Genomic DNA, 24,848 nt, shown 5'->3' with positions numbered 1-24,848 from the left:
TTAACCAGAAAAAAAACAAAAGCCCGTTTTAGGGCATTTCTGAGAAGGGAACATTCATGCGGATTTTTTTCAGGGATATTCCACGTTCAGACAAAATGTATATAATTGGAAACAATTTTATTTTTAGACTATTACCTTGGTGAATCTTAATTAAAAAGCATGCTTTTTTGTTTTTATTACAGCAAATGCGACATCTACTACGACTGGAATTGATAATACACCACTGATAATTGGTATAATTGTTTGTTTGATTGTCGTTGGTGGACTCATTGGTGCCATTATTCTTCATGTTTACAAAAAGAACCAATGGAAAAAGTTTTTACATCAACACTTGGAAGACCCCGATGTATGGAATCCCTCCCCATCTTATCCTGTAACAAGAAAATATTATAAAAATGGAAATTATAATACGCTCAACATCGATATAGACGACGCCCCCCACATACAACAATACGAGTCGATGGATGCATCAGCTGATTCTGTTCGTTGATTAAATTAGGCATGTTAATTATGTTAGGAGCAAAAATCAAATTCCATCAGTATTATAAATTGGCGTTTTCCATAGAATAATATTACACAATCTACATGTCCAGTAATAATAAACCCTATTCATCGGCAAGTTAAACTAATTGATCTCAAGACAACCATTACTTGGAACAGGCAAACGTCATACCAAAATAAACAGATTGTTCTTTTCAAAGGCCATGGACTAATCTAATCAAAGGTGACAGGATATCACGGTGTGTTTATTATATAATGGTTTTGTTACATGTTGTATTCTATTAAATAAAGATAATTATAAATATTACAAATATTCACAAATAAACAATTATTTTTGTTACCAATAATGTTGTTAAATTGGTTATATATTATTAATGATTATGCGATGTGTACGAGATAAACATGTCCATGCGAGGCAGACAATGTGTATCTGTTTTGGTAAACGCGATACCACTTGTCACCGAGGAGTTCGTTGGTGTGGTGCATATTGTGTTGATGTCATTATAATTTTTTTACCGTGATGTCAAAGCTATCTTCTTCTCAGTCTGCATAATATATATTACAGTATATGCAGTTACTATTACAGGTGGGTTGTTGGGGAGCAGGCCAGGGACCTACGAGATAATCGACCCTGGCAGTTACTGGGGACTTTCATATTTCACCTGTACTATTTAAAAGACCCATTTGGCAACGATAGCTGTCATTGTTTATTCTGTAAATTTTTAGTACATATATTTAGATATTAGTGAGATGTATTGGACAATTACAATACTTACAACAATTTGTGGCTGTATATGCTATCATGGTGAACAGTTTTGTCCAAAAAATAACCATGATTTCACATGTGCATACCTGGATTTCCCGTTATTATCGAAAGATCGGAATACGTATGTGTCGTTAGGGCGGCTACAAAGAGTAATCGGAATGGGCAAAAACGCACCGCGTATTAGATTTTGCATGTTAAAGGCCCTCGGGGATATTTTTTGTTTAACTCTGAAATTAAATAGATAGCTAACAATATAATCATTTAGTAGTATTACGGTTCTCCGATACTGTTTAGGCAGGAATTAGTTGAGTGTAAAACACCGAATTGCCCCCAGGGAAAAGTTAAAGTTAAATAACACATCATCTCCTTGACCCCAAACAGTCAAAATTTACGCGGTATTCGTAACAAAACAATGACGCCCACAAGGTTATCAAGACAATCTGAGCTGATTGGACGGTGGTCAGTTTACGGCATGTGTTCTCACGGAGTGTTGTTATGTGAACGTGTCTGTCTTCTAAGCAGTACTCGGAGCAGAACAGTAGGACGTTAAAACCGATTTCATGTCATTTCTAAGCAGTACCTCTTTTCAAATCATAGGGAATAGTTAATGTAAAACTCTACTGAACTCAATCGTAGAACATTCAGTCTTGTTCGATCAACGTTTATCCTTTACAAATAAAAAATACTTCACGTTTCTGGAAGCTACGAGGGAGTTATATTGACGGATAGATTGTAACCGAGTTGAAGTAAGCTGTGCGTGTTTTCTGAAAATTTGTGATATACATGTACAATGGAATTTGAGAGTTCCATGTATCTCTCGCCCTTGACTGTAATATTGGTGGCATTTATCCTCGGACTATGGATAAAATCTTACAAATCGAATGGCAAAAATACCGATGCCCCCGGTCCAAAGGGATGGCCTGTCATAGGTAACCTTTTGCAGCTGGGCAAAAAACCTCACGAAACGTTGACCAGGTTTCGTAAAACTTACGGTGATGTGTATGCCATTAAAATGGGGAGTCGCGAAACAATTGTCCTCAGTGGACTTCAGACAATTCGAGCTGCCTTGGTAAAAAGAGCTGAAGATTTCGCGGGTAGACCAGATTTTTATTCCTTCAAATTCATCGCTAATGGCAACAGTATGGGATTCGGTGACTACGGTCCAAGATGGAAGATGCATCGACGACTGGCTCAGAATGCTCTGGCAATGTTTATCAACAAGAAAAATAACCCTATTGAAGAATCAATCTGTCAGGAAGCTAATGTCTTGGCTAACAACTTGCTGCAAAATGGCAACAATCCTATAGATCCTCATACAGAAATCTATCTATCTGTGGGAAGTATTATTTGTGCTATATGTTTTGGTCAACGTTACAAGAGAGACGATCCTGATTTTCTCCATTTAGTCAAAATGAATGACGAATTTATGGCTTTCGCTGGAGCTGGTAACCCCGTTGACATCATGCCATGGATGAGACATCTGACTCGACGATCCTTTAATAGATTTCTAGGAATTTTAGATTCCATGAACCAGTTCTGCAATAAGAAAAGACAAGAACATTTGGACACATACGATCCGTTTTACACACGAGACGTTACTGATTGCTTAATCCAAGCAGTAGACGAGACTCCCAACGAGGAGAAAGAAGCTGTTGGTTTGACAGATGAACATATATTGACAACAGTACAAGAACTGATCGGAGCTGGATTTGATACAATTGCTAGTACGTTACAGTGGTGTGTTTTATACATGATGACCAACCCACAAATACAGGAAATGGTTCACGGGGAGATTAGGACTAATGTTGGTTTATTACGTTCACCTGAACTGGACGATATGGAAAAACTTCCGTTTACCGAGGCTTGTCTGTTGGAGACGATTCGCATTTCCTGTATTTTCCCGTTTGCCTTGCCGCACAGTACAACTAGAGATACGCAGTTTCAAGGCTATTTTATACCAGATAAGACACTGGTATTTGTTAATATGTGGTCAGTGAGCCACGACGAGACAATTTTTTCAGAACCAAAGAAGTTCGACCCTCATCGATTCTTAACCATCGAAGGTGAAATCGACCGTGCCAAGCTGGATAACTTTTTGCCCTTTGGGGCTGGTAGACGAAAGTGCCCTGGGGAGCAGCTAGCTAAGATGGAGATGTTTTTGTTCTTTGCTACGCTAATGCAACGTTTAAAGTTTTCCCAAGTACCAGAAGACAATGTTATTGTGGACAGTAAATATGGCTTGACACTTAAGCCAATTAATTTCAGCTCGATTGTAACAAAAAGAATATAAAGATGTAACGAGTTTTTTTTTCTCGGTTGTTTTTTTATATATACTCTTCAAAAAAAGTAAGGGATATTCAGAAACAATACAAAACTGTGGAAATGCACTGCTGTCGTGAAATCCAGAGTAAATCTGGGCTCATTTGAGAACATTACACGCGCCCATCAACGATTACCCCAATTTCTACGCTGCCTACACCATTGACGTCTGTTTGCCATGTGCTGGCGAGTTAATGGAGGCACAACACGCGGTCGTCGCGCATGCAAATGGGCTGCATGTAGTCGATTTCTAATCGTTTGGGGTGTAACTCGAATTCCTGTAACTTGGTATAAGTGTACAGAAAGCTGATTGGTCGTTTGTCCTCGATTTCTCAGGACCCGTGTACGAATGTATCGATCCTGGGCTTGCGTAGTGGCTCTAGGACGACCTGAACGAGGTCTATCATCGACATTGTGTGTTTGTTAGTACCGGTTCCCATGGGCGTCACACATGGGGGGGCGAGGCGGGGGTCTGACCCCCCCCCCCCAATTATTTTTCGTGGGGGGGGGGGGGGGGGTCCAAGTATATTCAGCCCCCCCCCCGCAAAAAAATAATAAAAAAAAATTGTTTTTACATAGTAGGCCCTAACTCCTATTTATTTATTACAACAATTATTAGGATTAGTTTAGATTCTATCTGTATAAAACCTCTACATGTACATATCCCAATATGCATACGGCACCCCCACCCCTAAACATGATAAACACTGTATTGGTGTGATGTTTTAGTAACCCCGTAAAATATACCAAAAACAGTGTTTACAGAAGATTGAAACTTTAAAAACGCTTTATGTAGGTGCCCCCCCCCCCCCTCCAGACTGTGACACATTAAGTTGGTTACTGCCCCCCCCCCCCCAGTGAGAGGGTGACCCTCCCACACTCTCCCTATTGCGCTACATCGGCTGCTGCACAGTCTCGTGCCTCCGGCGTCACAGATTGTCAACATTTTATATAATTTCATTTGCGGACCCCCCACCCCCATATATATTTCACGGCTACACCTCTGCCGGTTCCACAGTCTGCTGATCACAGACTGTGCCACATTAAGCATGTTGGCTTCTGCTCGCTGTGTAGAACTATGGAAGCCTATAACTACCATTCATAATTTCTACTTTTCGCCTCTTCAAAACTTGAAAGTCGAAAAGTCGAAAAGTAGAAGTTACGACAAAATGTGAGGCGACAACACGGTATACAAGCCAAAATCAACTCGAAAATAGGAGTACGACAGTAAGCCAAAATGATAGGTCGCTAATAGCGTGTGTGTTTATTTCCTAATTTCTACTTTTCGAGTTGCATTTTGGCGGGGAATCCGCCGGAAAATCTGGATGAACTTTCTCGGCCAATGCAGGGATCGAACACCCGCCCTCCAGACTGGCTTAACATCCACTCGTTGCAAACTAAATCATTTCAATAATTCGTTTGCACGTAGGGGTCTTTAGCTGGATAGAAGCTGGGGTATCCGGAGAAAACCCACAAGGTTGGACAAGCGATCCTACTCTCTTGTCATGTTTAAGCGGTGAATCGAAACCACACCACTTGAATCAATGTCAGACCTTGTGATTTCACGCGCACGTGTTAAACCACTAGACCACCCAATCCCCATGTATGTTGTTGTATATTGTATATATCGGTACGGGAAATTTGTTTTATAATAGGCCTATATAATAAATTAAATTGTTGTAACCTAAGGTGACATTTTTGGCAGATAAAATATCCCAGTTGGCGGAAAAAAATATGAACATTTTTTTTATATAAAAATTATTATCCATTTTGACGGAAAATAATGAAATACAGTGTGAACCCTGATAGCACGTATTCAAATGCGACCTGGAAAACTGAGACTACAACAACTTCCGAGGCGGAAAGTCGCTAATAGCGTGGTGTGTGGTGTGTTGACATCAATAAATACAAAAATATGACTAAGTCGAAAGTCAACAACGGTATACAAGCCAAAATGCAAGTCGAAAATAATAATTAGGAAAAAACGAGGGGCGCTATTATCGCTGTGTGTTATTTCTTAATTTCCTATTTTCGAGTTGATTTTGGCTTGTATACCGTGTTGTCGCCTCACATTTTGTCGTAACTTCTACTTTTCGACTTTCGTGTTTTGAAGAGGCGAATAGTAGAAATTATGAATGGTATTTATAGACTTCCATATAGAATCCATTTGAAGCATGCCAATAGCGCGTAGACGTTCATCATGTTGAAAACGTCTCATTACAAATTAAACGTAACACACTAAACAAAGATACGCTAAACAGTAAATATTTTGCAAGAACCGAAAGGAAAGCAAACATGGATAGGATAAATCAGCACTCGGCAGTTTTCATCAACCCTTCTTTGAAGTGTTAAATTTGACAATCAACCCATCCCACGTGTATGGCGCTATTGCGTGTCGCATGTGAAGCGCAGTGGTTCTGTTGGGGCGATAAGTTCATCTGTGAACATACTCTCAAAGCATGCCAATTTAAGTGTCCATGACTATTTACCTATCACAACCTGCATAGGTATTTGTATTTCAATATCCCCTATTTCTTATATTTAAGGGATAGGTCCGGTCTATGTGGTTAATTATATTTTCCTCCAACAACAGGGTGGGCTCGGGTAAATTGGGATAGAACTCAAGGATCACCCACTAGCGCGCATCGCGCCCTATAAAGCTCGCGCGCGGCAAACTGGGCTCTCAAATTTTAGTCCATATGGGCAGGCCTACCCGCCTTTTAGTTTTGCAAAACACACCTGCCCAGTGGGATTTAAGTAGCTGTCTCAGGAGGCGCAAAACCAAACGATCGTAGGTCTGAAGATAGCGAGTAAACCCACTTTTCAGCACCAACCAGACTTATGAAAACGGACATCGGTTTTTCGTCTCGGGTCCTTCTTTTTTCGCCACTATCACGAGAAGCAATGCTAGGAATTTCCCCTCCTTACAAACACCCGGTAGACACGGCACTATTCAAGGAGCTGTTGGTAAACGTGGCAGTTTTAATATACATCGAGGTACAGTGACAGCAGTGTTGCCGTTCTAAAGATGATCGTCATAATATTTCTTCAATAATATAATACATTTATTAAGAATATGGAACATTCTAACAAAGTTGAACAAAAAACAAACAAACTTTTAGGAAGGGTGCTGTTATTACAATTTTGTCCGAAATTTAATTTTTCATGACAATGTTCAATTTTTTCAATGTGATAAAATATATTTTAGAGACATTCGATGAGATGTATCACGTTCTGCAAATGCACAAATCTCGGGGAACTTTATCTATACCAACAACTGGATGAATGGAACCCGGATCTCCGATGATTATAGTGATCCAGTGAAAGATGGTGATGAAGCGTGCACTGAAGTGTGTACCAATTCTCAGATGTATAAAAGTATTTATAACTGTTTAAATAGTTTAGAGCAAAAAATTATCTTCCACAATGTTAATAGGCGTACGATGACAGAGTGGCAGAACCCGAAATACCCGAAAAAATTTCGGGTTTACAGACAGTGGCGCCGGTCTTGGAATATTTGACGGCCGCAAAAAGAAAAATTAAAAATGCCGCAAAAGCGTTTTCCTGCTATTGCAGCCCGTGAATACATCAACTTCAATGTGGTCCAGTAGAGCCTATCTGGCTAACCTGAATCCCAAAGAACCAATCAATCGTCGCGGGGTGTGGGGGCTTCACCCTCCAGGAGAAAATTTTGAAAATTTAATTCTAGCCGGTGAGTTAAGCAACTCCAAAGTTGTCCAATGGTTTTGTAACCGACTTGAATTACAACTATCCAATCAGACTGTTGCAGCTACATTCACAAATAATAGTCGCTGACCGAAAAATGTTTTAATCTATAGTCAATTCAGTACAAATTAGTGGTATTCAATTAAAAGAAAAGTAAAATTAGTGTTTTATTAGATTTCGGGCACTTTATTGTTGAAATAAAATTCTTTTTTACACTTTCACTGTACCCTTTTTCCCCGTATTCTCGTATGCCTATGTTTGGAGATGTGAACATATGCTATTATAGAATACATAGTTTGATAAATACATAAACACGGCGTTTTAAAACCTGTTTAATTATTCGGTATTATCATTTCGGTAACTCCCACACTCCCGGTGTTATTTCGGTTTGTTTCGGTATATTGATGATTTGTTGACCACCTAAAGTAAAACTAAACAAAACTAGTGGATATTTAAGAATCCACATGGTTTATCATCTGGCGTTAGAAATAATTTAAAAATCGGCAGAAAATAATTTCACTCAAACAGGTCATTGATTTTACTGTTTGAGTGTTTTAGAATAAGAGCGTGGCACAGAGTATTTTTACTCTGTGAACGTGGTCAATGGTATCGTTGTTGTTAGTTGTATTTTACGTCCGCTTCCACCGAGGTGATATCGCAGACAAAATGGTATCACAGATTTATGACTGACCTTTAAAGGGTCAGACCGCTGTAGTTCGAAGGGTGACGTCACATCACAATGTTTACCAACAAAGCAAGATGGCATCGATAACGCCAAAAAAGATTACTTCTGTGGCTTTTTTTGTTGTTTTAAAACAAACACGAGCCGGTCAATCAGATTAGACGGTAAAAAATGTACTTCTGAAAGAATTCAGAGTAAACAAACAGAAAAAAACGTCAAATTGATGGTCACACGTGCGTTGTTTACATCGAACGTAGTAATATGAACTGGTACGGGCAGAATTATATCGTTTTACCCATTTTACGCCTCCGCGTACTATTTTCTGTACCTATTTACGCTAAATATGGAATATTTTTTATCAAGATATACTTCAAACCCCTTTATTTATTTTTCTAATACTAAAAAAAAATGTTTCAGAATTTAATTTGTCGAAAGAAAAAAGTTAATATTTTGTAGTCATTAAGTCGCATCGATGTCATCCTCATCAGTGATTGTAGCAGCCAAGCGAATATTCACTGCGGATCAGTGTGTTATACTATTTGTAACTCTATGCGGGGTATTAATTTTCTGCTGGCCTGCACAACTATGAATCTACTTCCGGTTAAAATTTCAACATGAGTGCAAGATACGATCGTGCTATCACAGTATTTTCTCCCGATGGACACCTTTTTCAGGTTGAATATGCACAAGAAGCTGTCAAGAAAGGGTCGACAGCTGTAAGAACATATTCGTATACTTATTTCTGGTATTGTCACGGTTCTCATTGTCTGTAGCCTACTGTAGACGTAGTCGTGACTGAAATTGTTCGTAATTGCTAAGTCATGATAAACAATCAAAGTGAAGCACAGCGAACAGACAAATAAAATAGTTCTAGTATTAAAGTAGCTAAGTTTTTAACCCAGTAGGCCTATCATCCACAGTCTTCGACTTTGCAAACACGACTTATTGGTTAATTAAATTCCGTTATTTTCCGTTTCAGAGCTGACCATATTCCGTTTTTCGAGATAAAATGTTATTTTATGAATAAATGAATAAAACATCTTAAAATGCCTTTTATTACAAAACGGATCATTTTAAACCAGTGATAACAAATGTAGAATTGTGAATGACTTGTTTAAACCTGTTTCCCGAATTAAATAACAGAAAATTACATCTTGTGAGCTCGTTTCATCTTTTCAGCAGACGAAGCCATTTTTCCCAGCTGCTAGTTGTAGTTGCGATTTATCCAGACATCTTCGTAGTTACTACCGTTTTTCGAGAATAAGGGATGGATTCACAAGGCTACAGCATATTTGTGATGTCACGTGGTTAATGCGGATAAACACGAGTCATGAGCCCGGCAGTAAAATAAGAAGTAAATGAAACGATTTTTACTTTTATGAAGTGACAAAAGTTTTTTTTAAGACATATATATACATTACAATGTTTAATTCAAGTTCAACTACAGAGTAATTGTATACAGGGATACATGAAAGAAGGGTTTTCGTTTCGAGTAAAATTATGATTCCTAAATGATGAAATGAAAGTAGCTAAATACTAAAATAGACAGAAACAAAACCACGCGATATCATTCAATATTTCCGATTTTTATGAATAAAAAGATGAAATACTTGGATAACTGCAAAATTGTTTTGAGTTTGTGTTAAGTATCTATCAGCAAATATCGGTTTTTCCGTGTGAGATTTCAAATTCCGCGATTTCCGCGTTTTTTCCGCGATCACGGAAAATCATCACCCCTACATTTCTTACTCTTAGATAATAGTTCTGATTTGGGGTAAAATAGTATAATTTGTATCTACTTGTCACTTCGCTGTGGGGACCGCTGAATCGATCCAGTACTAAACCATATTAGAAATTGGTCACTTGATTGGTGAGGAAGAATTCGTTTAATTGTGGGTTAACAGGCTGTATAGGATCGATGAATCGATTCACCACAGTGGGTTAATTCATTCCGTAGTTTGAGAAATAGACTTTGGCGTATAAATGTCATGATTTCTGTTTAAATAGGCAAATCAATCATTGAGACATTAAGGGCACACGTCACATTTGCAGAATCCATTGTTGTTTAATTTGCAATGCTCCCAAAGTCGGGGTCAAAATAGTCTAGGAGAATCTTCTTACTTTCTAGTCTGCGTTCGGCTTTCTCCTTTCCGCTGAGAAATGTGCAAGGCAAGGTATACTGAATAGCAAAAAAAACGTCTGTACGATTTCAAAATCAGAGTGACACTTTAATCAAATCATTCTAGAAAACAGCTTACTAAATGGATCAAAGCACTTTTTTGTGAACAGTATGTTGACACATTAGTGATTAATTCGTCACAATTCCAAGACATTACGAGAAGGTTTAGATTCTGTACACAGTCTATACATCAGTATCTGGTGTGTCCACTGCGAGTGTCAATAACAGCAGCGCAACGTCTGTACATGGAGTGGACCAGACGATTGATGAACGCCATTGGCACCTGTAACCACACTCTCAGAAAAGCCTGGCGCAATCCATCGGCTGTGTTTGGTCTCGGTACAGCGTTATTAAGTCTTCTGACTCTCCTCTGAATTTCATCCCAAAAATGTTCAATCAGGTTTAAGTCCGGACTAAGGGGTGGTCAGTGCATAACGTTGACACCGTTCTACTGTAGAAAGTCTCAAGTATCTCTAGTTGTGTGGGCATTGTCATGCTGGAAAACGTTGTTTCGGTGACGTGTGTGAAATGTGGTATGACGTGGGGTCTGAGAGCTTGATCGATGTAGCGCACTCAGGGGCGTAAATGTGGGGGGGTGGTACGCCCCCCCCCCCCAGGAAGAAAAATAGTCGGTCGCAAAATCAGTGCAGTCGGTCCCAAAATAAGAGCAGTCGGTATCAAAGTGCTCACTGCATACGTTTTGCTACTCACGCAAAACTTTCGTATAAAATAACCTTGTGATCTTAACATGTTTGAAAAATGTTGTGTTTCACTCTTATTCTGTTGTGAGTATGTTGGTCTATGAACAAAATTTCCCCCAGGGAGAAAAACAGTCGGTCTCAAAATAAGTGCAGTCACTGCAGTCAGTCTCAAAATTATGCATCGGCGACTCAATGAATTAATAAGGTAAACAATCAATGCCAGAATAGATCCCAAATACTATGTATTTGAGTGAATCTGTGAGCCTAAATTGCATATGTCACACAAAACTATAGTATAAAATAACCATGTCTGCTTGTCATGTTTGAAAAAATGTTTGTCACTCTTATTCTGTTGTGAGTATGTTGTTCTATGAAATGTTTTCCCCCATGGCAAAAAATTAGTCGGTCTCAAAAAAAGTACTCACCGCAGTCGGTCTCGCTCGGACTAAATGAATTAATGAGGTAAACAAACAATTACAAAACAGGCGAAATTGACAGATAGGCCACAAGATAATGTCTCATTTCTTACTTTCGTTAGCGAGAATTTGGTTCCATTTGCTATGACAATGAATAAAATTTTCAGGCCCAGTCCCAAAAATTAAAAGCTTGGTTACATATCTGATTTTTTTCGTGCCTGCGGCGCTCAATTCCATTATAACATTATTCTTCTATTCCTCTGTTTTCTTATACTATCTCAGCACTTTCATATTGACGGTTATAGTGAACTGCCCAGATATACTGGTGTGTGTGTCATGGGGCATCAGACTATACAAATGTTATGCCAACTCTTGCAAAACAGGCGGAATTGACAGGGGCAGATCTCGAGATTCTGTCCCATTGGCTCACATTTCTGGTCCGCTCGTCCACAAGACTTTCTCCCAGCAATGACCTCAAAGAAGCCTTATTGCTCAGGTAAAGTTGGAGATGTGGTCACAAATATACAATAAAAACATTTGGCAAGTTTTTTGCAATGCGTCTATTCAGAGTAACATACCAACCTGACGTTTCTTTTACCCAAGATCATGTAACACAACCAAGTGGAATAAGACACACCCACAGTTCCTGCCAATCATAAACACATGCAGCCAATAGACAACAATATAAATATGAATGGAAATGTACATAATAACTAAAGAGTTTTTGAAAATGTACAATTAAAGTAAATAACTATTAATTACTAACAGAAAACTAAGTGATAAGTCGTTTAAACTGAAGACGTGGATCGGGCTATGAACGTACGCTTCAGATCACCACAATATGAAGCAAACGGCAGACCATTTGTCGCTATTTTACTTTTTCTTACGTTTCTCACCAATGGTGATAATATAATTTGAAATAATAATATCCATTATATAGGCATGCTTCTATATTTTACATGCCGTATGAAACCACGTTCAACTATCAAAATATTTATTTCACTTTGAAAAAAATTGATGGCCATTTTGAATATTTCCATTTATTCATTTTTATACGCCCACATTTTCATGTGGACGTATTATGCCGTCGCCCCTGTCCGTCCGTTCGTCCACAATTGTTTGTGGACTCTCTACAGGTCACAATTCTTATCCGATTTTGACGAAACTTGAAATATAGGTTTATCCCCAAAAGATCTCGGCTGCTTTCGATATTGGCATGTATCGGATCGAAACTTCATGGATTATGGCCCCTGATTGTACGAAAAATCTAGTTTTTAGCTTGTGGACCCTATAGAGGTCACAATTTTTATCCGATTTTTTTTAAACTTGAAATGTAAGTTTATAACCCAAAGATCTCGGTTCCTTTCGATATTCGCGCACATCGGATTGTAACTTCCTGAATTATGGCCCCAGATTGTACAAAAAATCACGTTTTTAGTTTGTGGACCCTATAGAGGTCATAATTTTTATCCGATTTAAAAAACCTTGATTGTAGGAAAAATCACTTTCTTCTTAGCTTGTTCTCTATCCACCTCTCGAAAATGTGGGCGTATCCTGCCTGGCAGCCGCTGTTTTTTTTTAGACGAAACGAAACATCAAGTAATCAACGCTTGGATTAATCATTAGGAGTAAATAGTGACTTGAGAAAGATATATATATATATATCATTGGCAATTCTCAATCAACTAATGATTAATCCAAGACAATTGGTTAGTATTACTTATTGACATGATCCGGATAATTAGTGAGTTGATTAATTTATAGTATGCCGTCATGTGATTGTGATTGACACTCGATGTAACGGTTAATCTAGGCTATAACAATTTCCTAATATTTTTCAGCCAGTTCCGAAAAAGAATTGCCAATACCCCATAGTGTTGTCGCTAAAATCAATTTTTAATCGCCACTTTCATATTTTTATTGCAAGTTGCGACTTTGGCGACCGACAGCATGAGTCCTGTGAATTCTTTTTCCTGAAACATTTAAATACAATTAAGAATATATTTCATTATTTCATACCTGGTTAATTGGCAAGAGTAAAGTATTACTTCCGCGAATATTTCTGTAAATGTTTGATAGAAATCTTTGATGAAAATTGAAAACAACCGATGTTAAAAACAGATGTAATCAATGTGCTGAAATTTAGTGTTAAATGCAACGACTTGATTTCTAAATCATGCCGTTGACATGATTTAGTATTCGAAAACTAGGACTCAAAAATCTTTTTTATCAAAAATATTTCTGTGTGATGTCGGATAATTATTTTAAATAATTTATATTGATAATTTTATTGATCTTTTGTGCTTTCTGAGGTGTTACGGATAGGGTCTGCGTAAATAAATTTGATTTTTTAAAAAACGTCTTAATGTGTTTCATGTCATGGTTGCCTTTCAAACATGTCAATGTACAAAAGGACAGGGATGTATCCCTGAAAGCCTTTTTATCTTGACCCTTTGGTTATAAAGAGGGAGCCACGGTGGCTCAGTGAGAAAGACGTTGGCTTGCTAACCTGGAGGTCCTGTGTTCAATTCCGGTATTTGCCGAGAAAGTTCTTCTGGATTTTCCGGCATGGTCCCCCTTTGTAAGTGGTGTAGAACGGAGGGCCTGGCAAGGGACAATGTGCCTGTCATATGCCTGTCTTCATTAGCCCAGATTGAGCAGAACAGTAGGATGTTAAACCCTATTTCATTTCGGTTACAGAAATATGACTCCATACGACAAGAATGTTACATTACACATGTAACGTCAGTCAGCTTCATTAGCACTGAAGTGTCTTGACTATATCTCGGGTTCTCTGGCAAATACTGTTAAAGGGGGTCTATTCTTGTGGTACCCATTTTAAAACCATTTAAAAATGTAGAAAACAATAATTTATAGATTTTCTGAAGAATTTATGGAACAAAAATAAATACTTGTTATATTTTTCATCTTTTTCTACTGTTTTCATCGCTATTACTGCTTGTCACATAACGTTACCGTATAAACATTATTGGTTATATAGTAATATTGTTATTCTAGCCATTATGACTGTTGCCCCAATAACGTCATTATGATAAGTTAATGTCATGTGACAAGCCAAAATACAAAATATTTATATAATAAAAAAAATAATAATGAATATAATTTAAAGGATTTAATAGTCTTTTGTGATTTGAACAAAAAAGAATAGCTTCTCTTAAACTCAATAGCTGGTTATTGTTCATTTGATTTGCTTCTTGAAATGCTTATATCAAAGGTATTGAACTGATATAAGATATTTAGATCAGCATGTAATAAAACTAGACATAATGTGAAATTCATACATTTCATTTTGAAATTTTCTCCATATTTTAGGTTGGTGTAAGAGGGAAAGATATAGTTGTTCTTGGTGTAGAAAAGAAAGCTGTTGCTAAATTACAAGAAGATAGAACAGTAAGAAAGATCGCCTTATTGGATGAACATGTAGCTTTGGCATTTGCAGGTAATTTGTTTAAATCCTTATATTTTTTATATGACGAGTGGTTCATGCACAGAACCAAAATCCAATAAACAAGCTTAATTTGGGGCTTATTTTAACAAATATGATAAGACTTACCATTAAAATCATCATTTATGAACAATTAGCCTATTGCTAAGTTGGATATTTATTTGATTTAACCATTTGAATGGGACTTTCTAATATGTAGTCCAAATGTCTATCATTGCATCCAAAATTCCGTATAAGAATCTACTTAGAAGTCAAAAATGTGACTCCTACATTGCGCTCCAAACTGTGTTATAAAATTTAGCACAAACCGTAAATCAATTGAACCCATTTCAAGGTGGAACTGCATGCTTTTTGATATGGTTGGGCAATTTGAGGCTCCAGATAATCTAAAAATAGAAGTCGATACGTGACAATGCGTCTCGAAAAATTCTTTGATCTGTTATATGACGGTAAAATTCTGTTATTAAAAACAACCAGCATGAAAATGACTACATAATAAATTGGAAGTTCTACAATAAGGATATTTTAGTGAAATGTTAGATTAATTTAAGTTTAAATATATCCTTTGTGTTTGAATTACCACTTAAACATACATTATGCAAGAGCTAAATCTGCCTATTGTGGGTCTTTCTTTAGGCCTGAAATGTTACAGTATATAAACTATTAATTAGACATTAATTAAGGTATCCAGACCATAATCAACTCTTGATGGCAACGCTAGCCTGCAATCTATAGTGGATTATGCTCCGATTTGCTGCATAACATTCCTTCTAGATTTAACGATTAAATGGATAATTGAGACTTATGATTTTTGTCTTACCGACTTTAGTAATGATGACCGAGGCTATGTGGAACTTTCGATCGCTTATTTCTCGGTTCATAGTGGATCAATTTGAAATTTTCAGCAAATTGTCTTTACATTATTTAGTTTTATACGCCCACATTGAAATGTGGTCGTATATTGTTGTCGTCCCCGTCCGTTTGTCCGTTGTCCGGCTTCCACAATTGCTTGTGGAAACTCTAGAGGCTAAAGTTAATATCCGATTGACTTAAAATTTATATACAGTGTTTAAGGCCATGAGACGAAGAAGCCTATTGATTTTCAGCGATTTCCGATAATTACTGCCAGAGTTATGGCCATTGATCACTTCAAAAAATCTTGTGGACGCTCTAGAGGCTAAAGTTAATATCTGATTGACTTTAAATTTATACACAGTGTTTAAGGTCATGAGACGAAGAAGCCTATTGATTTTCAGCAATTTCCGATAATTACTACCAGAGTTATGGCCCTTGATCACTTTGAAAAATCTTGTGGAAGCTCTAGAGGCTAAAGTTAATATCCGATTGACTTTAAATTTATACACAGTGTTTGAGGCCATGAGATCAAGAATCATATTGATTTTCAACGATTTCGGATAATTACTGCCAGAGTTATGGCCCTTGATCACTTTGAAAAATCTTGAGGACGCTCTATAGGCTAAAGTTAATATCCGATTGACTTTAAATTTATACAGTGTTTGAGGCCATGAGATCAAGAATCATATTGATTTTCAACGATTTCAGATAATTGCTGCCAGAGTTATGGCCCTTGATCACTTTGAAAAATCTTGTGACACTCTAGAGGCTAAAGTTATCATCCGAATGACTTCAGATTGATACACAGAGTTTAAGGTCTTGAGACGAACAAGTATATTGATTTTAAATTAATCTTTATGACTTGAACAGCTAAATCCATGATGTTAAAAGTTTTGTACACTAAACGTTAGCATGGGGCAGAACTTTATAAAAACCAGACAAATTCTAATGGTTTTCTGATAATTACTTAATGAGTTGTTACTCTTAATCAGATTTTAATGTATTATAAAAGAAAAAATATGCGACAACTCTTGTTGACTGCCCGGACGATATAGCTGCTGTGGGCGTATGTTTCGTTGCCTGGCAACCTATCTTTAACTATTATAGTGAGAACTGCCAACTCGTTATCTAATCTCCCATAATGTATCTTTAATGGTTGGTTGTGTCGTATTATGCTCATCACCACCACTAAATATTTCCCGTTATATTTACCCCTTTCCAAGTGGGGAGTATATCGCATGTTATTATACGAATCAATAATTATATATATCGAGGTTACAGAGTTTTACTAGGAGAGACTGTCATTTCCTCTTATCTAAAAGCTCAGTTCTGATTAGTTTGATCCAAGATTATTTATTTTATATGTAGGAACTTATCCTGCCAGATTTTTACATTCAATCCCCCGCCCCTGCGCCGCACCGTTCGAGAAATTTTTTTTCCTTTGCGTGTCCTAAATCAGCCACCGTATCCAAGTCTCTGGTTGTACGTGACAAGGAGTAGGGTCGCCTCATCAACCTCGTGGGTTTTCTCCGGGTCCTCCGGTTTCCTCCCACTGCTAAAGACCCCTACGCGCAATCAAATTATTGAAATAAAATTAAACCATATGTTGGTCCCGAAATGACCTACTTTGTGTCGAGTGGACGTTAAACCCATCTCTCTCTCTCTCTCTCTCTCTCTCTCTCTCTCTCTCTTTCTCTTTCTCTCTCTGAAATTAATTTTACTAGTATCTGCTGATGAAGTCTCGTCAGCTATCCCTGGAAAAAATGGGGTGTCAAGAAAATCGTTGTGTGCTTTTGTAAATTTTTGGGACTTAGCCTTACTTTTACCCAGCTTCCTAGTCTTTGTCTTCAGTCTGGCAAGTCTATTTTGAATTTGTTTGTCACCAAATGTCACACACTCGTCATGTAAAGCAGTTATGATAAACCGATGCTCCGTAGTTGTCGGGAATTTATTAACAATGCCTAGTATAAGCCATTTTGTGATTTTTCCCATGGGTAATTTGGTTACCAAGCACAAATCATAGGGGTACTTGTCCAGTCCAATGCTGGATAGCAATTCATCGGTGGACGCCATCTTGCAGGGCCTAGTCTCAGATCTAGAAAAAACCCAACTAAGTCCGCCGATCAAGGCTTAAGTCTACACAATGATTAAATAAGATACTATGATTATAAAAATAATTTACGCCAAGTTACCGAAAAGTGTCTGGAAAATAAAGACTACAAATAAAAATTTTGTTTCGGTTATGATCCGGTCTCAAATAGTTCTGCGTATTTAGAGCTAGCAAATATTTATTTCCTATCATAAAGAGAGCGCCGCATAAACAAAGGTTGTAAACACTAAATAAAAGTAAATTCCAAAATGTTGTAATGGGTTTATCTTGGCGAGCTAGCTCTGTACTGAAATCGCCCAAATCAAAAATTAAATCAAAGAATGCAATCGAAATTTTTGCTCACGTTCGCCATTAAATAAACACGCAAGTCGAAGTGCGTGATGAGTGTATTTTTTACTCGGCTTTATGTACCAATACATGTTTGTAAAATACCTTGTGTGACGTATATTTGTTGCGACCTTCAAACTCAAGTTCGCAGGACTAAACTTTGCTCACTTCAGAAAATTTCTCGAAGGTGCAATCAGACAGTTAAAGTAGGTCAGTTTTTATAAGGAGCCTCTGAACCACTCTATTATATGGTTAGTTTGTGGTTTGTCACCATGATATGGCAATTTGACTGTTATATTACTTCACTTTTGATTCTTGGTCATCCTGGTCAGAGCCGATCTGTGAATCCTTTTGAATAATGAACCATCTTGATAGGTGAATTAGATGGCTTTGTTTGTAACAAATATCTCACTGGCTCACTGACTGGGAGCTCTGGACGTGTTGGTCAAAAAAGTTCCCCAGGATTTTCATGTGTGGTTTCCCCTTTTCAGTGGTGCAGGACGGATAACATGGCAAGGAACATTGTGTAATGGGTCAGGGAGGCATGTAAAAAAAAAAAGAACCTTTTACTTTTGGAATTAATTGCTGTCTTGGCAAATTTCCCTCATAGCACACTGTTTGCTCACCGGCGGTAGGGCGTTCAATCCCATTTCATTCTCTTCTTGGGGGTTGATTGTTTGTAGTGGATAGTTCTTTCAAAAGTAAATTATTTATTTATATATTTCATTTTTTTTTTAGGATTAACAGCCGATGCTAGAATATTGATTAACCGTGCTAGAATAGAATGTCAAAGTCATAAGTTATCAGTAGAAGATCCAGTTACATTAGAATATATTACACGTTATATAGCACAGCTAAAACAGGTTTGTATGTTCTTTGTATGTTTACATGGAGGGTTGGATGGCTGAATGGTTAGCACATGCGCGCTGAATCATAAAGTCTGTCATTGAGTCAACTGGCATGGTTTCGATTCCCCGGATGTACGTGACAAGGAGTAGGGTCGCCTGTCCAACCTTGTGGGTTTTCTCTGGGTCCTCCGGTTTCCTCCCACTTCTAAAGACCCCTACGCGCATGCGAATTATGGAAATAAAATTGAACCATATGTTTGTCCCGAAATGACCTAGTTTGTGTTGAGTGGACGTTAAACCCCATTTCTCTCTCTCTCTCTCTGTATGTTTACATTTGATAATCTAACTTGAACAAGATTATACATGGTTAAGAAAAAGATATTTTTTTTATGCACCCACATGAAAATGTGGTCTACAGACTACATTTTATCATCTGATTGTTTTGAAATTGATAGATGTTGTTTACATCACTCAGATGAAGAAACCTATTTGATTTCAATAATTTCTGTTAATTTCTTCTGGAGTTATGGCCCTTGTTTCACTTTATTGCTCCTTGTGAACACTCTAACGACAAAAATTGTTATTCGATCTGTATGAAATTTATATGCATCCTTTAACGACAAAAGTTATCATCTGATCTGTATGAAATTTGCATGCATCAATCAAATTAGTGAAACAAAGATGCTCTAGCGACAAAAGTTATCATCCGATCTGTATGAAATTTATATGCGTTATTTGAATTAGTGAAACGAAGAGGTCTATTGAATTTCAGCAATTTCCGTCAATTGCATCTAGAGTTGTGGACCTTGTTTCACTTTGAACATTGTGAACGCTCGAACGACAAAAGTCATCATCCAATCTGTATGAAATTTATATGCATTATTTAAATTAGTGAAACAAAAAACTCTGTCATATTTCAACAATTTTTATATGCCCACATTTTCATGTGGAGGTATATTGTCGTCGCCCCTGTTCGTCCAGACGTCCGTTCACAATTTGTTTGTGCACACTCTACAGGTCACAATTTTTGTCCGATTTTGACGAAACTTAAAATATAGGTCTATCTCCCAAAAAACTTGGTTCCATTCGATATTGGCATGTATCGGACCATAACTTCATGGATTATGGCCCCTGATTGTACAAAAAATCACGTTTTTAGCTTGTGGACACTCTAGAGGTCACAATTTTGATCGGATTTTGATGAAACTTGAAATGCATGTTTATAGCTCAAAGATCTATGTTCCTTTCGATATTCGCGCATATTGGATGGTAACTTCCAGAATTATGGCCCCTGATTGTACGAAAAATTGCGTTTTTAGCTTGTGGTCCCTCTAGAGGTCACCATTTTTATCAGATTGAAAAAAAAAAATTTCAAGTATATCACCGTTACACCCTAATGATGGTTTAGTTCGAATTTTGTGAAAATCTGACCAAAACTGCTGGACAAAATGGCCGCCCCGTGTACGCAAACAGTGTAAAATATGATATATCAAGGTTGTGGACCCTCCAGAGGTCACAATTTTCATCCGATTTTGATGAAACTTGGAATGCATGTTTATATTCCAAAGATCTTGGTTCCTTTTGATATTCGCGCATATCGCATCCTAACTTCCTGAATTATGGCCCCTGATTATATGAAAAATCACGCTCTCAGCTTGTGGTCTTTTTATCCGATTTAAAAAAACGTTTTAATATATCATTGTTACACCCTAACGATAGTCGAGTTTGAATTTTGTGAAAATTGGACCTAAACTGTCGGACAAAATGGCCGCCCCTTGTACGCAAATAGTGTAAACATCTGGTATATCTTGGTTGTGGACCTCCTAGAGGTCACAATTTTGATCCAGTTTTGATGAAACTTGAAATGCATGTTTGTAACCCAAAAGATCTTGGTTCATTTTGATATGCGCGCATATCAGATTGTAACTTTCTGAATTATGGCCCCTGATTGGACGAAAAATCATGTTTTTAGCTTGTGGATCCTATAAAGTTCACAATTTTTATCCGATTTAAAAAAAACATGTGAATATATCACTGTTATACAATAATGATGGTTGAGTTTGAATTTCTTGAAAATCAGAAAAACTGACTGACATAATGGCTGCCTTTTGTACACAAATAGTGTAAAAATATCGTATATCAAGGTTGTAGGCCCTCTAGAGGCCACAGTTTTTATCCGATTTGGATGAAACTTTAAATATATGTATATGTTTTTATCATAAAGATCTTGGTTCCTTTTGATAATTACACATATCCGAACGTAACTTCCTGGGTTATGGCCCATGATTGTTCGAAAAATCGCATTTTTAGCTTGTGGATTCTCTAGAGGTCACAATTTTTCAAAAACAGTTTAGATATATCACCATTCCACCATAATGAAGGTTGAATTGGAATTTCGGAAAAATCGAAATGAAACTGACCGACAAAATGGCCGTTCTTTGTATTGTACGCAAATTGTGTATAAGTATGTAATACAAAGGTTGTGGACCCTCTAGAGGTCACAATTTTTATCCGATTTGATAAATCTTTATATTCTATATTCAGTCCCTTTTGGTCTGCAAATTTCAGACCATAACTTTCTGGATTATGGCCCCTGATTGTTCAAAATATCGTTTTTGTTTTTAGCTTGTTCTCTATCCATCTCTTGCTAAATGTGGGCGTATCCTGCCTGGCAGCCGCTGGTTGTATATTTCTTCCAGAGTTAAGGCCCTTGTTTCAGTTTGTAGCACCTTGTGAACTCTCAAAGAACGATAAATTATAATCTGATCTGTATGAAATGGGCTTGTAAATGCCCCCTATTACCTACAAAAGATTAAATGTGTGGCAACCCTTGTTGACCGCTCGGATGATTTAGATGCTGTGGGTCTATGTTTCGTTGCCTGGCAACCTATCTTTTACTTTTTATGTTCTGATATGTAGACTGTCCATGTTGGTTATTAAAAACCTGTTCATATTTTTTTACAATGTTAAAGATGCATTATGTAACATTTAGATAAAGAACTGGCCATTCATACTATAACATTTGAAGCTAAAATAAACAAATTTAGCTCTTACATAATTCATCTTCAATACAGAAATATTACGATGAATCAGGATCAATTAAAAGTAACCAGGAGAATATTATTTATCAGATCTAAATTTATTTCATGAAGAATCTTGCTTTATTCTTTGAAATTTCTCAGTGTAATATGCTGGTATCGATTCAAATTTGTTTTTTGGGTAGATACATTTTACTTTTTCATTTTTCCTATATAGTCCACCTGAACGTGGGCACCTGAATGGGGGTTGTAGGCTTAGTTCCCACTTGTACCAGGCAACATTTTATCCAACTGACTCTCATGCCAATCCATTCTATATTTAGGGAAAAGTGGAAGATTTATGTTCTTAATTTATATGCTATTTATTTCAGAAATTTACACAGAGTAATGGACGCAGACCATTTGGTTTATCAGCTTTATTAATTGGGTTTGACATTGACGGAACACCACATCTTTATCAGACAGATCCTTCTGGTACCTATCATGAATGGAAGGTAAGAAAGATTATTTGAAAGTGGTAATAATCATGATAAATATCTGTGATTAATTTTGTATAATTGTGTTAAAAAAAACTCAACAATGATGACTCTCTTTTAAGTACTAGTAATATTCGAATTAGTTCTATCTAAGAGGGTGGAAGTGTATATATAAGAAAACCAAATAATATAGAATCTGAAGAATCTATGATGGGGAGAACTAGCAATGTTTTGCCAGAATTTATCGATTAAATTACTCCTTAAATTTTGTCCCTCGCCAATAGTAAAAGTTTATTACTTAATCAAGTCGTTCTCCTTGTATCGATTTTTTGCAGGCAAATGCTATAGGTCGAAGTGCTAAGACAGTAAGAGAATTTTTAGAGAAGAACTACACAGATGAAATAGCTGTTAGTGAAGAAGAAACAATAAAGCTAGCATTGAAGGCATTATCTGAAGTTGTACAAACTGGGGGGAAAAATATGGAAATTGCTGTAATGAAAAGAAATCAACCATTAAAGGTATTTTTGAAATATTAAAGAAAGATAGCCATTTCACCGGAAACATAACAATTCAGTAACAATTGATAATTTAGGTGGATCAAATTGTGCAGAAGTTTAAAAATTGGAATTTGCAGTTAGACACTTTGATTTATATTCCTTATACATAATGAATTATTTGACGCTTATTATTAGGACTGTACAGAAACATGTTGACATTTAATTTATATTCAAGAGAAAGCAATCTATTGATTATCATCCGCTTGATTTGGAAATTATGAAAAAGTAGTGTTTATGTGCATAGGATGATAAAGGCTCAAAGATTGCTGATTAATATCTTTACATTAGTCTTATTTGGCACTCTGCGACAACCTTTGACTGCTAGTATGACTTAGCTGCTATCATATGCATTATTGCCTAGCAGCTGTTTTTTGGGCTGCAAAATTGTAGTAATTATCCGAAATTTATATTAAAATAGTCTGACACTATTGATACTGTGAACTAATTTTCATTTCAGATGCTAGAGTCAGATGAAATAGAAAAATATATTACAGAGATTGAAAAAGAAAAGGATGAAGAAGCTGAGAAGAAAAAGCCGAAAAAATAATACAGATCAAAGTTTAAATATAAATTTCTTATAAAGAAAATTTGTTCTCATTTATTATCACACATCATCAGTTGACTGTCTGTATTAAAATAAATCAGTTATTGTACAGTTTCACTGATTATTAAAACTGATTCTTATTTAAAACTTAATTCTTTTGTAATATTGTAATGTGTTATCAGTAACCTGTCACCAGTTGCATCAACTGTTAAAACACCCCTCAGAACCAGAATATAATCAATAGTGGTTAATCATGGTATGGTGTCTTCAATATCTTAATATTAGGAGCAGTTCCATATTCACTCTAAATTCTTCTGGATCTGTTGAATCGGGGATATTATGGTTTGTTGTAACATCCTACAGCATTGAAACTCACTCGTACACCATAAGTTAAAGAGTTATTGCCCTTGTGAGAGGTTATACTCTATTGAACTTTCAGCAATCGAATACTCTCAATCCCAAAAATAAGTGACAATCGAGTGAAAGAGGGGATTTTGAGCTACAACGCATGCACTGACTGCATAAGAAAATATGTCCAACATGACAGCCGAAACATATTTGTAGCGTTTAATAACATAATGATTCTACGAACACCACCTCGGTTGTCGAGACTGACAGAACTGTGACAGGGCTGAATTCTGCATCACTTGCTAACACGATTTCGCTACAAAAGGGAATAACCCTTGAAGTTATTATTGCAAATTGTTAAAAATCAAAAGGTTTTGTACTTATTTCAATTAAACACTTGTCTGATGATCTTCATAAGAAGAACAATCACCAATTTGGAACAGTTTTCATCCAGGTAGCCCATTTTGCAAAAGTATGTACACAATAATAGCTTTTGAAGTAATATAGCCCAAAATTTCAAACTAACATGTTAGTTCAGTAAAGTCTTATAATAATATGATTTGCATGTGCTTTGAGAAGCAGAACCTGGCAAGCTTCATTCTCTCATGAACTGTATATAAATAGAAAGCAGGGGACTCTTAAAACGGGTCTGTTTGTCGGTCCGTCTGTCACACTAACTCTCCTAATTGAGCTAGAATATTCAAACTTGGTGTAGGTGTTTATTAGGTCAATGCCTTGATGGAGTTCGAAGATAAGCATTTTCTGCTTAGGTTATGCAGAGATAAGCAATTTGATTGGTTGATGCTTTGGGACTCGATAACTTTAGTTCTAATTAAGTGAGAGTGATGCAACTTGGTGTATAGTTTCATTACATCAATACCATGACTAAGTTCGATAATGAGCATTCTCTGCTCAGGGTAAGTAGAGCGATAAGCAATTTGATTGGCCAAGACTTTGGAACTCAATAATTCTCCTTCTAATTGAGCTGG

The 24,848-nt window shown here is 36.8% G+C and overlaps 2 protein-coding genes across 2 annotated transcripts; both read left to right on the top strand.

Moving 5' to 3' along the window:
* Positions 1–2,075: 2,075 nt before the first annotated feature.
* LOC126815240 (cytochrome P450 1A1) lies at positions 2,076–3,557 on the top strand. The gene has a single exon (XM_050540801.1). The coding sequence runs from the start codon at positions 2,076–2,078 to the stop codon at positions 3,555–3,557; it is 1,482 nt and encodes a 493-aa protein (XP_050396758.1).
* A 4,995-nt stretch (positions 3,558–8,552) lies between these two features.
* On the top strand, positions 8,553–23,663 carry LOC126814465 (proteasome subunit alpha type-7). Its single transcript, XM_050539615.2, has 6 exons — positions 8,553–8,710; positions 14,624–14,750; positions 18,787–18,911; positions 22,306–22,428; positions 22,746–22,928; positions 23,425–23,663. The coding sequence occupies exons 1-6, from the start codon at positions 8,609–8,611 to the stop codon at positions 23,512–23,514; spliced, it is 750 nt and encodes a 249-aa protein (XP_050395572.1). The 5' UTR covers positions 8,553–8,608; the 3' UTR covers positions 23,515–23,663.
* The last annotated feature ends 1,185 nt before the right edge of the window (positions 23,664–24,848 follow it).

Source organism: Patella vulgata, chromosome 3 (genome assembly GCF_932274485.2).
Source record: "Patella vulgata chromosome 3, xgPatVulg1.2, whole genome shotgun sequence".
NCBI classification, from domain to species: Eukaryota; Metazoa; Mollusca; class Gastropoda; family Patellidae; genus Patella; species Patella vulgata.
This window is presented reverse-complemented; position numbering and strand designations above follow the sequence as displayed.